Below are 12,599 nucleotides of genomic sequence, written 5' to 3'. Positions count from 1 at the left end.
TTAGCAACAAAACACAAATGGCAGCTACACCAGCTAGATGTTAAGTCTGCATTTTTGAATGGTGACTTGAAGGAAGAAATTATTTAGCACAGCCTGAAGGTTTTGTGAAAAAGGGGCAGGAACATCTTGTGTGTAAATTGAAAAAGGTACTTTATGGTTTAAAACAGGCACCCAGGTCGTGGTATGAGAAAATTGACTCATTTTTTGTACAGCATGGCTTTCATAGGAGATTGAATGATCCAAATCTGTATACCAAGTTTAATAAATAGAGGCAAATTATTTTGATTTATTTGTATGTAGATGATATGATTGTAACAGGGAATGCTAACAATCTGATCAAAGAAATCAGATGTCACAAGTGTATGAGATGGAAAGACTCTAGACAAACCTTTCTTACTCAAGGGAAGTATGCCAGAAACTTGCTGGAAAGGTTCAAAATGGAGCAGTGCAGATCAGCAGCAACACCATTACAACAGAACTTAAAGTTGAGCAGTGACGACGGTACTAAAGAGGTGGATGCAACCATGTACAGACAGCTAGTTGGCAGTTTGATATATCTGACTACAACTAGACCAGATTTGGCATATTCTATTAGTGTGTTGAGCCAGTTCATGTCAAAACCACTTGAAAGTCACTGGGTCGCAGCAAAAAGTGTGTTGAGGTATCTTAGTGGTACTAGTAATTATGGCATTTTGTACACTGACACTTCTGATGTTATTCTAGCAGGTTTTTCAGATTCCGATTGGGCAGGTAACTTGGATGATCGAAGATCTATCACAGGTTACACATTCAACATTGGATCTGGGGTCATAGCATGGAGCAGCAAAAAGCAGAGCACTGTAGCTCTGTTTCATCGAGAGAAACTACAGTCAAAAGAGATATGTGTTGAATATTGTAAAACTTGTGATAACATGGCTGATATTTTTACTAAGCCTCTTGGGCGTGTAAAGTTTGAATTGTTTAGAGGGATGCTAGGAATTCAGGATAATCCTTTCTCCATTAAGGGGGGAGTTGAAAATAATTAATATTATTTTGTATTAATGAAGAAATGGTTACACAAGTTGTAACATATCTCCTTAGTTAGGATTTGTTCCTAGAGTTTAGGAGTTTGGTTGCAACTTCCTGATCTCTAGTAATGTACTTAATGATGTAATTGCTCATCTGATGGATGTAGAGTGTACGGAGAGAGTTCTCTTTGTTTGAGTGCAGTCTCCAGGTGCAGTACTCACCTGTGAGCTGTAACTCCTCCTTTTTCAATTCAAGTCTGATTTTTATCTTATCCATATTGCAAAAGCCCATTTGAGAAAGGAGTCATTTCTTTGATAATATATGAGCTTGGGAATTTTGTGCTCTGTTGATACGCTGAATAGTATAGTCATCCTTCCTTCCCCAGAGAGAAATGATTCTGTTCAACCAACCAGATAGATGTTGTTTTTAAATATGGTTCTTCCCTGTGACATGATCAATTATTATTTTGGAATCACCAAAATCTATAGAGATTGAATATTTAGAAAAACGCTGAAAGTAAAAAGTTTTGTTAGTGCCATTGCCTGTGATTTGTTATTGGTTCTCTTCCCCTTATTTCAGAAGATTTGGAATTGCTGATATTTATCTATAATAATAAGGACCCAACATCCACATATGTCATTTTGTACTGCCCCATCAAAGTATGCTCTTGGGAAAACCATAAGATCTGATGATTGCTATATTTGTTTTTCCTTTCTATACTGAAAAAGTTTTGCAAGGATAGTGTTATAGAGAAAGATAATAAGTTTTCCATCATTTATCATTTTCTACATACTATAATTTGAGTGAAACTTGTGGTAGATATCAATTCCAAAATATTTAAGGAAATTCCTCCACATAGTTGTTATCATATATGAAAAGATTATATGCAATTTTTTATTCATTTAATTATTATGATTTTTGTTTTGTCAATTTTAAACAATCATACTCGTCTTTGAATAACAATAGTCAAGAATCTTTCATTTCTTTCCAAGATTGTAAAGATTCTTCATAAAAATATTAAAAAATATAATACAAAGAAAAACGGATCATCATACTAATTAGTGAAGGATCAAACACAATCTGCCTCTTTCAAACACTCTTTTAATTAATTAATATATATATATCAAAAAAATTATAAAGCAAAATACACCTTTATTTAATTGCAATATTACAATAAATTCTTCAAAATCCATCTCTAATATTTCTAAATCAAAATGTTTAAATGTCATAAATTAAAAATATATAATTTATAGAACATTAATAAAAAAAATCACTTTTATTAGAAATTAGAAAGAATTTTCTTACAGAAAAAAACATAAAATATTAAAATTCATATAATGTATCTATCAAATAAACACAACATTATTAATATATATTTTAGAACACAACATTATTAATATATATTTTAGAACATAACGTTATTAAATTAATTTATATAATAAAATTTTAATTATAAATTTTAAAATATCTTATATTTAAAAAAAATTAATATATATATATATATATAATTTTTTAATAATATAGCTCACAACTTTTTTATTCTCATAAAATTAACGAATTAAAAATACAAATTTTCTTATAAAATATTTATATCTAAAATGCATATATTAACTTGTCAATAATATATAGCTCAGGTGGCTAGAAAGATTTAATGATAATCTCCCTACCAAATTCCGTTCAGAAGACATAATTATGTTGAGAAAATCCTGAAAAGGCTGTACCGAGGCTTTCCAGTACTGAAAAAACCGCTTAAATAGCTGCGCCTTCCGGGCGGCAACTGGACAAAATCAATGAAGTACGCTTAATTAATTAATTAAGAAATCTTCGCCAAAGAGTTCGAATCCTAATGATGTACGCTTAATTAATTAAGAAATCTTCACCAAAGAGTTCGAATCCTAATGATGTTGTAGTATCCCTAAGATTTCAGGTTTTAATGAAATGATTCCCTCCACCTACAAACATGAACCTCAATTAATGAGGTTCATTGCTTCACTTGCTTCGCTGTCACATAGTCTTTATTTCTTCTCCATCCAGTTGTATTGTCAACATCGATAAAACGGACTCCAGAACGGACTCCAGAATTAAAAATGTTTTCAATTTGACGGTGCATTTATGACTTTGATGCTTATTTATTACCTACACCAAAACTTTAATGCCCATTAAATGGTGGTATAAGACTTGCGAACCAATTTTGTGGAGCTAAAGATTAATAAGGAATTCTTAAATAAGCAATCTCCCATGCTTTGTTTATTTACCAATAAGTGGTCTGTCTTATGATAAAGTAGGATGAATATGCATGGTCAATAATTTGTTACAGTTTTTTATTTTAATATATATACATTTAACTTAAATATTAATTTTTTAATTGATGATAATAATAATAAAGTTATAATTGAGTTAATTTTAATGATTTTTTAAATTAAACAATTTGATATATATTGTAAAGTACTTTTATGTTTATTAGTTTTAGTTAAAACAACAATTTATTATTTAATTTTAATTTTTGTTTATTAGATTTTAGTTATAACTGACTATAATTAAATATGGATGGACATTGTCTACCATGGTTGATTAAAGTTAAATATAATTTTCTACAATGCATTGTACTTTAGTTTAGATTAATTAACCAAAAGTCATTTTATTAATTATCATTGATTACAATTCATTGTGGTAGACTATCATTTATCACAGTCAGTGATAATTGGTTATGGTCAACCATTGTTTATTATAATAATTATCAGTGACTTTACTAGATCATGTTGACCATTGTGGAAATAGTTCACAATTGTTAAGTATAATTGTTTATCTTTGGTATGGTTGCTCGTTATTGAATTTAGTTGACTATGGTTAATCATATCAGTGATGTTATCCAAGGTTGACTAATTTTATAATAAGTCTAATGATGGTTAAGGGTGGTTGACTATGGTTGTTTATACTTGTGAAAAGTTTAACCATGGTTCATTATGGTTGATTTTGAGATATTAATTTTGGAACTATGTACATAAAGTTATTGATATATAACCCATATCTAAGAGTATTAGTTCCAATTGACCAATTTCTCATGAATTTAAATAGCACACACTATAAATATTCTATATTTTTGTCTTTCATGGGGCACATTTTCTGGTCAATTTTTCTCCAAATCCCACAAGAAATTCTTGGTAAATGCATATTTGAGTTGAAGTTTACATAATTCTAGTGCCTTGGAGTTTTTGAGAGAAATGCAATTTAAACAACTAAAAATTATGATCTAGCCAAAAATTATATTGCTCAACACTCATTGATCATGTTCACCATGGTTGACAATGGTTAGCCTTGCTGACTTTATTGACATTGTTGATTATGGTTGGTCCTCTTAACTATGATTGATCCTAGACTATTGTGATTGTCTTCAATATTGATTATGGCTAACTTTAGTTGACTTTGGTAGACATTGGTATGTTGATGATGGATGATTATAGGTGAATAAGAATTTTTTATAGTTGGTTATAAGTGAGCATGACTCACATTGGTAAACTATGTTTGACTATCATTAGATGTGGCTAATTTAGTTTACTTAGACACATTGTAGTTAACTTTAGTTACCTTGAGTGTAGTTAACTTTAACTTTTATTAAGTTATGATGACTTTGGTTAGTTATAGTTAACTATACTCACTTTTATTAAATTTGGTTAACTTTAGTTGACTATAATCAATTTTGATTTTTTATGATTAACTATAGTTGACTATTGTTGTCAGTTAATTGATTTTCGTTATTTTTCATTCATTTAAGTTGACTACTGATTTTGGTTGACTATGATACAATTTCAGTCATTGTAGTTAGCTTAACTATAAATAATTAAGGTTATTCATGATTGACTATATTAACTAGAAAACTATAATTAGCTATAATTCAATAAAATTGATACTACTAATTTTTATTGTCTATAAAAACTATATAAAAATCATCTTGAAATCAAAATTTCAAATATTATAATATTGAAAAAGATTTATTTAAAAAACAGTTGTAAATTAAAAATATATATGATATATTTTCATTGTAATTAAAAAATTAGAAAAATACTTATTAATTTATTTGGAGATAAAAAATAATATATTATCATTATATAATTTTAGTCACAGCACACCAGACACCAAATTGGTATATGAGACCGACTTTTTATTTATGGAAAAAAAAATCCATCTCAGGAATTTGATTACTAAATCTACAAAAATATACATATTCTACCCTCTAGTTTTGAACCTATAACCTCTTAAAAAACACATATTTTTAACTAGTAAACTCACTCAAACTATATAAAATACATCAATACACTACACTACATTAGTATACATTAATTCCTTCAAAATACATATACTAAATATAAATGAACACACTAAACAGAGTGTGTATATTTCTACACTGCATTAGTATACATTAATTCCTTCAAAATACATATACTAAATATAAATGAACACACTAAACAGAGTGTGTATATTTCCCCGGTTGGAAACGTTGCCTAGGCTGAATGGCCTGTGTGCATGATTCTCTGATTGGGCAGTGGCACTCCATCGATTAACGACCAACCAGTTCATTGTAGTTTTGATTTTCACGTTGGAGAAGCCTGTTTATGCGGTTGTAGAAAATGAGGAAATTGTTTATTTTTAAATATTATCTCCACAGCCTTCGTGATAGTCCACTACCAATCATCCATCCATGTACAGCGTACCGACTATTATTCTTTCATTCATCCATCCATGTTGGTGCTAAAGGCTTTCGTTGTGATTCTACTCTTGTCAACCACAAGATAGGTTGACACAGGTTTCAATGGCTCTATTGTCGCATTTAAATGATGGTACAAAAAAATATTTATTTTATATGGGAAGAACATTATTTTTATTTAATTAGATGGTGAAGTTTTTAATTTTTTATTAAATTATTATTTAAAATGTATTTTTGAATATATAGATGGATTCAAAACAATTATTGACAGTGTATAAAGTTCATAACACAAATTTATAATTCCAATAAATTTTTACAGCATTTTCAATAACTTATTCACTAAAAAAATATTAAAAGAACATCAAATAAATTATATTCTAATTAATATCATATCTTGAATAAACAACAAAGATAAATTAATTTTTAACAAAAAATTAATAATTAAACATCTATATTTAATTATAATTAAATTAATAAACACTTTTTTTACACAATATCGTGTTTTCCGTTGCACCACCTAGATCCGGATTTGCTGTTACTGCATCTCGCTCATAAAGGGGGTCTACCCCACCTTGCATTGAAGCAACTGCCCGACCCGGAAATAATGTTGAGTAAAGAAAGTGTCCATGGAGATAGGAATGAATTCAAGTAATGACTGCCTGCTCTCCTGTACCTGGAAGTGAAGGGCTTCCCATTGCTTAATGTATTCATCCTTTGCGCGCACCTTGGGAACATTCCGTAAATGTGTCCAGATCTGAAAACTAGAGATGACTAGGCCCGAAATCCTATCCGCACTAGCTTTCACACTCTGATACAACTCGTTTGATCTATAACTTTCAAATAAAATATTTTAATTTAAAATATTTTGACTAAAAAATAAATCAAATACAAAAATATATCACAATGACAATGTAATAAAACAACCATTTTCATCATTTCACCCTTTCATTCTGGAGTTATTTGGAATTTGACAGTCCCCTTCAACATTTAAATATCAATCAATAACTTTTAAATAAAATATTTAATTAAAAAATAAACGAAGCACAAAAATATTCATACGACAATGAAAATGTAATAAAACAACCATTTTCATCATTTCACTCTTTTTTTTTTTTGACTCATTTGGAAATTAATAACTTTAGTGGGAAATGCTAAACTTCTATATATTTTAAAAAATAACTATAATAATTAGAAGTGAAAACTAATACTGTTATCCAAATATCTATAAACATAAACATGGAAACACAAAATACTTACATTAATAGAAAATATTATACCCATAAAATTACATCTAAATTAAAAACTACATCTGATACCACAGCATTTATGATCTTTATCACACCATTCTTGATCATCTTTCATGAAACAACAATGAGATACAAAAACCTGAGCAGTGTATTAAAGCACAAAATCTCACACATAAGTGGTTACAAAATATCATTCAAAATTGGTTGGTTATATAACGTGCTTTACGTGCCCATTACCCTATATACTCCGACGCTTATTCCTCTGACGAGGATGAATATTGTTTCACTAGGAACAGTCCGAGTCGTCTGACGACATCGATTCCTCCACCGTGCAGGATGATTGGGATTCTGAATCTTCAATATCTTCTGTCGACTCCGACTCTTCCAAGTCCTCCTCCCCATCATCGGAGGATAATTTTGATTCTGAATTATCGGAAGAAGAGGAATAGAGGTTTACAAGTTCTGAATCTTGAATACCTTCCACCACAATCTTCAGTTTTATCCATTTTGTCAACGACTTATGAGAGTTGCAGGAGAGATAGGCATCGGTCATATTGGCCAGACCACCTCCACGCTTCTTCACGGGGACATAATGACTCCCATCCCACTCTAGAGCCACACCCTTGTACTTCCACCTGCATCTGTAAAAACTGCAACTTGTAGCCTTACCATTACACGCTTTATTGCATTGGGGGCACAGGAAACGGGATGGCATCTTCTCTTTCATATTGAAAGTGCCGAACCCTAATCTACCATTCTCCACTTGAAAGGTAAAGTGCCGAACCCTAATCTACCATTCTCCACTTGAAAGGTCACACAACTCCCAAATACTAAACATTCCACGTTCTTACAAACACCGTATATGTTCATTCCCTCCCTCGGCTTCCAGTATGCCCTCCCAGCTTTCATTAATGGAGGTGAATCAGCTGCTACGTATTTCTCACCCGTCATGTTTAAGAAACTGAAAGCATCTCGCTTCTTAAAACCTCCTGCACCAACAATAGGTCAAATAACATTTCTGAACAAATTACCCATAACAAAAACACGGCATGTAATTGAGATTGTTTTCACCTTTCTCGTTCAACCATTTTTTCTGGTGGAAAGTTCTTGGCGAGGTTTTAGCTGCTACTTCCCGCATGTTCACAGATCTAATTCTACTGGAAAATCTTGAGTCGCCAAAAATACATTGATGTGTTGCGCAAAATTAATACATGTCGAAGCTCGAAAATCGATGAGAATAATCTCAAGTCGTACTCATAAATTAAATTAAAATAAAAAACTCCGAGGGCATTCATTCATTCTTCATCCCAACGATTTGACGTATTGGCGTATCGGATCGTATATTTCCCGGCACGCACTTCATCAATAGCAATTAAAACTTGGGGACTCTGGGAGGACAATAATAACTCCAGAATGGCCATTTGGCAGAAGTTATCCTGAAATCGAATCTGAGGCCATTTATAGGATTGGCCGCTGCATCTATCACATCGTACCTTGCCGATCATTTCCTCAATAGCATTTACTGAGCAGAGCATTGTAACGCCAAATGGGGGGCATGGAATTTTAAACCCCATTCATAGCGGGTCACTCCTATTTCATAGACCATAGAAAAGTAAATGCTCCCTGATATGTTAGGTATTTAGTTTTCGCCTTCAGAGATAGCAGCTTGAAGAGAGATAACGAAAGCTAAATATCTGACATATCAGGTAGCATTTACTTTTCTATGGTCTATTTCCTTGGTAAACCCCTTCTGCCTATCAAATGAAAATTCTCTGACAGTCGATATGTTATATTTGATTTTTATTTTTTTTAAATAATTGAAATGTCAATATTTTCCACCCATTTTGTATTTGAAGTTGTATTGTTAGAGAAGGCTGCATCATTGTAACTCACAACCCTTTTACGATGGATGTAAAATCTACTTATAAGTTTTGGTCCTAAAATAAACCATCCTAAATGATATTGTTTAATGGGGACGGACTTCAGAATTAAATGTTTTCGAAGACGGTGTATTTATGACTTTGATGCTTATTTATTATCTAGACCAAAACTTTAATTCCCATTAAATGGTACAAGACTTGGCAACTAATATTAATCAAGAATTATTTATTTGTGGAGGTAATTTAGTTGATTGAACCTTCTTTGCCAAGTTTTGGCCACGCCATGATAGGTGGGTTCACTTCTATTTGAATCCATCAAGTTAGACCTCATTAAGCTTTACAGTTTAAGTCAAGTGGTGTGGGGTCCTTTGCGTGGTGAACCCGCTAGGGGTTATTACATAAAAATAAACACTTCCAAAAAAAAATTAAAAAATTGTTCGAAATTTCTAAACACACGAGCTCCAGAGTCCACGGATCCCTAGGATCGATAAGGAATTCTTAAATAAGCAATCTCCATTTGCTCTTTGTCATGCCTATACGAATTTGGTCAATGATGCTTTGTTTATGTACCATGGATGCAGACAGATTTCTATTTGTCAGGTTTGATTTTCTTTTAATTTTTATGTAAGTTTTTGTTAAAAAATTGATTTGGAATGGGAAATTTCAATGATTAAATAAATTATTTTTATAAATTTATTTATATCGATTTTATATTGCTATTTTTTTTTTAAATTATAAAAATTAACTAAATTATAATATTATTTTAAATTATTTTTATTCTTAATTATATAAGAGTTTCTTAATATACAAGTGAAACACTTATATTGAAAAAATATATATAACAAGATTCTTAATTATGAAGATTCACTTAGTCTCAATTCAACACTATATTAGGAAGTTGTGGTCTTATAATAAAGTAAAGTGAATATGCATAATTAAGAATCTGTTACATGTTTTTTTAAAGTGAATATGCATAATTAAGAATCTGTTACATGTTTTTTTAATGTATATACATTTAAACTTAAATATTAATCTTTTAATCAATAATAATAATAATTACAATTGAGTTAACTCTAATGATTTTGTAAATTAAACAATTTGATATATATATGGTGAAGTAAGTATTCTTGATGTTTATTAGTTCTAGTTAAAATAACAATTCATAATATAAAGTGAAAGTGATTGTTATTTATAATTTTTGTTCACTAGATTTTAATTATAATTGACAATAATTAAATATGGATGGGCATTGTCTTCCATGATTGATTAAAGTTAAATACAGTTTTCTACAATACATTGTACTTTATTTTAGATTAATTAACCAAAAGTCACTCTATTAATTATCATTTATTATAATTCATTGTGGTAGAATATCATTTATCATAGTCAATCATAATTCGTTATGGTCAACCATTGTTTACTATAATAATTATGAGTGATTTTACTAGATCATGTTGACCATTGTGAAAATAGTTCACAATTGTTAAGTATAATTGATTATCTTTAGTATGGTTACTCGTTATTGAATTTAGTTGATTATGGTTAATCATATCAGCCATGTTATCCAAAATTGACTAATTTTATATTAACTCTAATATGGTTAAGAGTGGTTGACTATGGTTGTTTATACCTGTAAAAAGTTTGACCATAGGTCATTATGGTTGTTCATGGTTGAGTTTAGGTCATTATGGTTGATTTTGAGATATCATTTTTGGAACTATCTACATAAATTTGTTGATAGATAATCCATATCTAAGAGTATTAGTTCCAATTGACCAATTTCTCATGAATTTAAATAGCACAACTCTAAATTCTATATTTTTGCCTTTTATGGGGCACATTTTCTGGTCAATTTTTCTCCAAATCCCACAAGAATTTCTTGGAAATGCATGTTTGAGTTGAAGTTTACATAATTCTAGTGCCTTAAAGAGTTTTTTTAGGGAAAAGCAATTTAAACAACTAAAAATTATGATTTAGCCAAAAATTAGATTACTCTTAAACACTCATTGATCATGTTCACCATGGTTGGCAATGGTTAACCTTGTTGACTTTATTGACATTGTTGATTATGGTTGGTCCTCTTAACTATGATTGATCCTAGACTATGGTGACTATCTTCAATATTGATCATGGTTAACTTTAGTTGACTTTCGTAGACATTGGTATGTTCATGGTGGATAATTATAGGTGAATAAGATCTTTTATAGTTGGCTATAAGTGAGCATGACTCACATTGGTGAACTATGGTTGACTATCATTAGATTTGGCTAATTTGTTTACTTGGACAGATTGTAGTGGACTTTGGTTACCTTGACTCTTGAGTGTCTAATTTAGTTTACTTAGACACATTGTAGTTGACTTTAGTTACCTTGAGTTGACTATGATCTTCTATTGTTGATTTGATTGAGTGTAGTTAACTTTAACTTTTATTAAGTTATGATGACTTTGATTAAATATAGTTAACTATACTCACTTTTACTAAATTTGGTTAACTTTAGTTGACTATAATCAATTTTGGTTAACTTTAGTTGACTATAATCAATTTTGATTTTTTATGATTAACTATAGTTGACTACTCCAAAAAACCACCAGAGAAGCTTAAAGTCTAACATAATTTCCCCGTACGGAGGGGATACATGGAATGAAATCTGTCTTCTCGAAATCTCAAGGATAAACTACTCCAAAAAACCACCACAAAAGCTTAAAGTCTAACATGATTTTGGTTATTTTCATTAATTTAAGTTTGACTATTGATTTTGGTTGACTGTGATACAATTTCGCTCATTGTAGTTGGCTTAACTATAAATAATTAAAGTTATTCATGATTGACTATATTAACTTAAAAAACTATAATTAACTATAATTCAATAAAATTGATACTACTAACTTTTATTGACTATAAAAAAAATTCATCTTAAAATAGAAATTTTAAATATTATAATATTGAAAAAGATTTATTTAAAAATCAGTTATAAATTAAATATATATATATATATATATATATATAAAATATATTTTCATTGTAATTAAAAAATATTTATTAATTTATTTGAAGGTAAAAAATAATATATTATTATTGTCTAATTTTAGTCACAGAACACCAGACACCAAATTGGTATATGAGACCCCTTATTTGTAGGATAAAAGACCCACTTCAGGAATTAGATTACTAAGTGTACAAGGTATAAATACTCTACCCTTTTGGTTTTGAACCTAGGACTTAAAAAAATACATCTTTTTAACTATTAGACTCACTCAAGCTATATAAAATACATCAATATACTACACACTATACTAATATAGTATATATATTAGTGACTTCAAAATACATACACTGAATATAAATTAACATATTAAACAGAGTGTGCATATTTCCCCGGTTGGAAACGTTGCCTAGGCTGAAGGCTTTAAAATTGACGCTCATTTGCCCCTTTTTCCCTGTTTTAACCATAAAATACAGTGGATTTCCAAATAAACACGTCATTGTTGATTGGTTAATTATTTAGAAAAACATCAAAATAACAGGGAGATAAATAAATGGAAAGTGTTTTATATATTTATTTAAATCAGTCTAGCACTAGGAATCACATTTAATGCTATTTTTCAAAATCTCTATGGGTTGGTGGCTTCTTTAATACATGTCGCTGGGATTTTGAATGAAATTTATTGTTCGGAATCTCTTTGAAGTGTCGTGTTGATCGCCCCTATCATTGTTCTTGTTTCCTTCTCCTTTTCTTCTCACTGTGGTGTTTTGCATATCCT

At 30.0% G+C, this 12,599-nt stretch overlaps 1 protein-coding gene across 1 annotated transcript; it reads right to left on the bottom strand.

The window, feature by feature from the left end:
• Window positions 1-7,701: 7,701 nt before the first annotated feature.
• Window positions 7,702-8,121, bottom strand: LOC149186019 (uncharacterized). Its single transcript, XM_089409208.1, has 2 exons — window positions 8,029-8,121; window positions 7,702-7,946 (listed from the first exon to the last, which is right to left on the bottom strand). Exons 1-2 carry the CDS (start codon window positions 8,093-8,095, stop codon window positions 7,702-7,704), a joined length of 312 nt encoding a protein of 103 aa, XP_089265334.1. The 5' UTR covers window positions 8,096-8,121.
• Between the last annotated feature and the right edge of the window lie 4,478 nt (window positions 8,122-12,599).

The sequence above is a fragment of the Pinus tabuliformis genome, chromosome 3_1, assembly GCF_031772625.1.
Source record: "Pinus tabuliformis cultivar Carrire ecotype Pingquan chromosome 3_1, CPIR1, whole genome shotgun sequence".
In the NCBI taxonomy this organism is placed as follows: domain Eukaryota; kingdom Viridiplantae; phylum Streptophyta; class Pinopsida; order Pinales; family Pinaceae; genus Pinus; species Pinus tabuliformis.
Note: the sequence above shows the minus strand (reverse complement) of the source record. Positions and strands in the feature narration are given on the sequence as shown.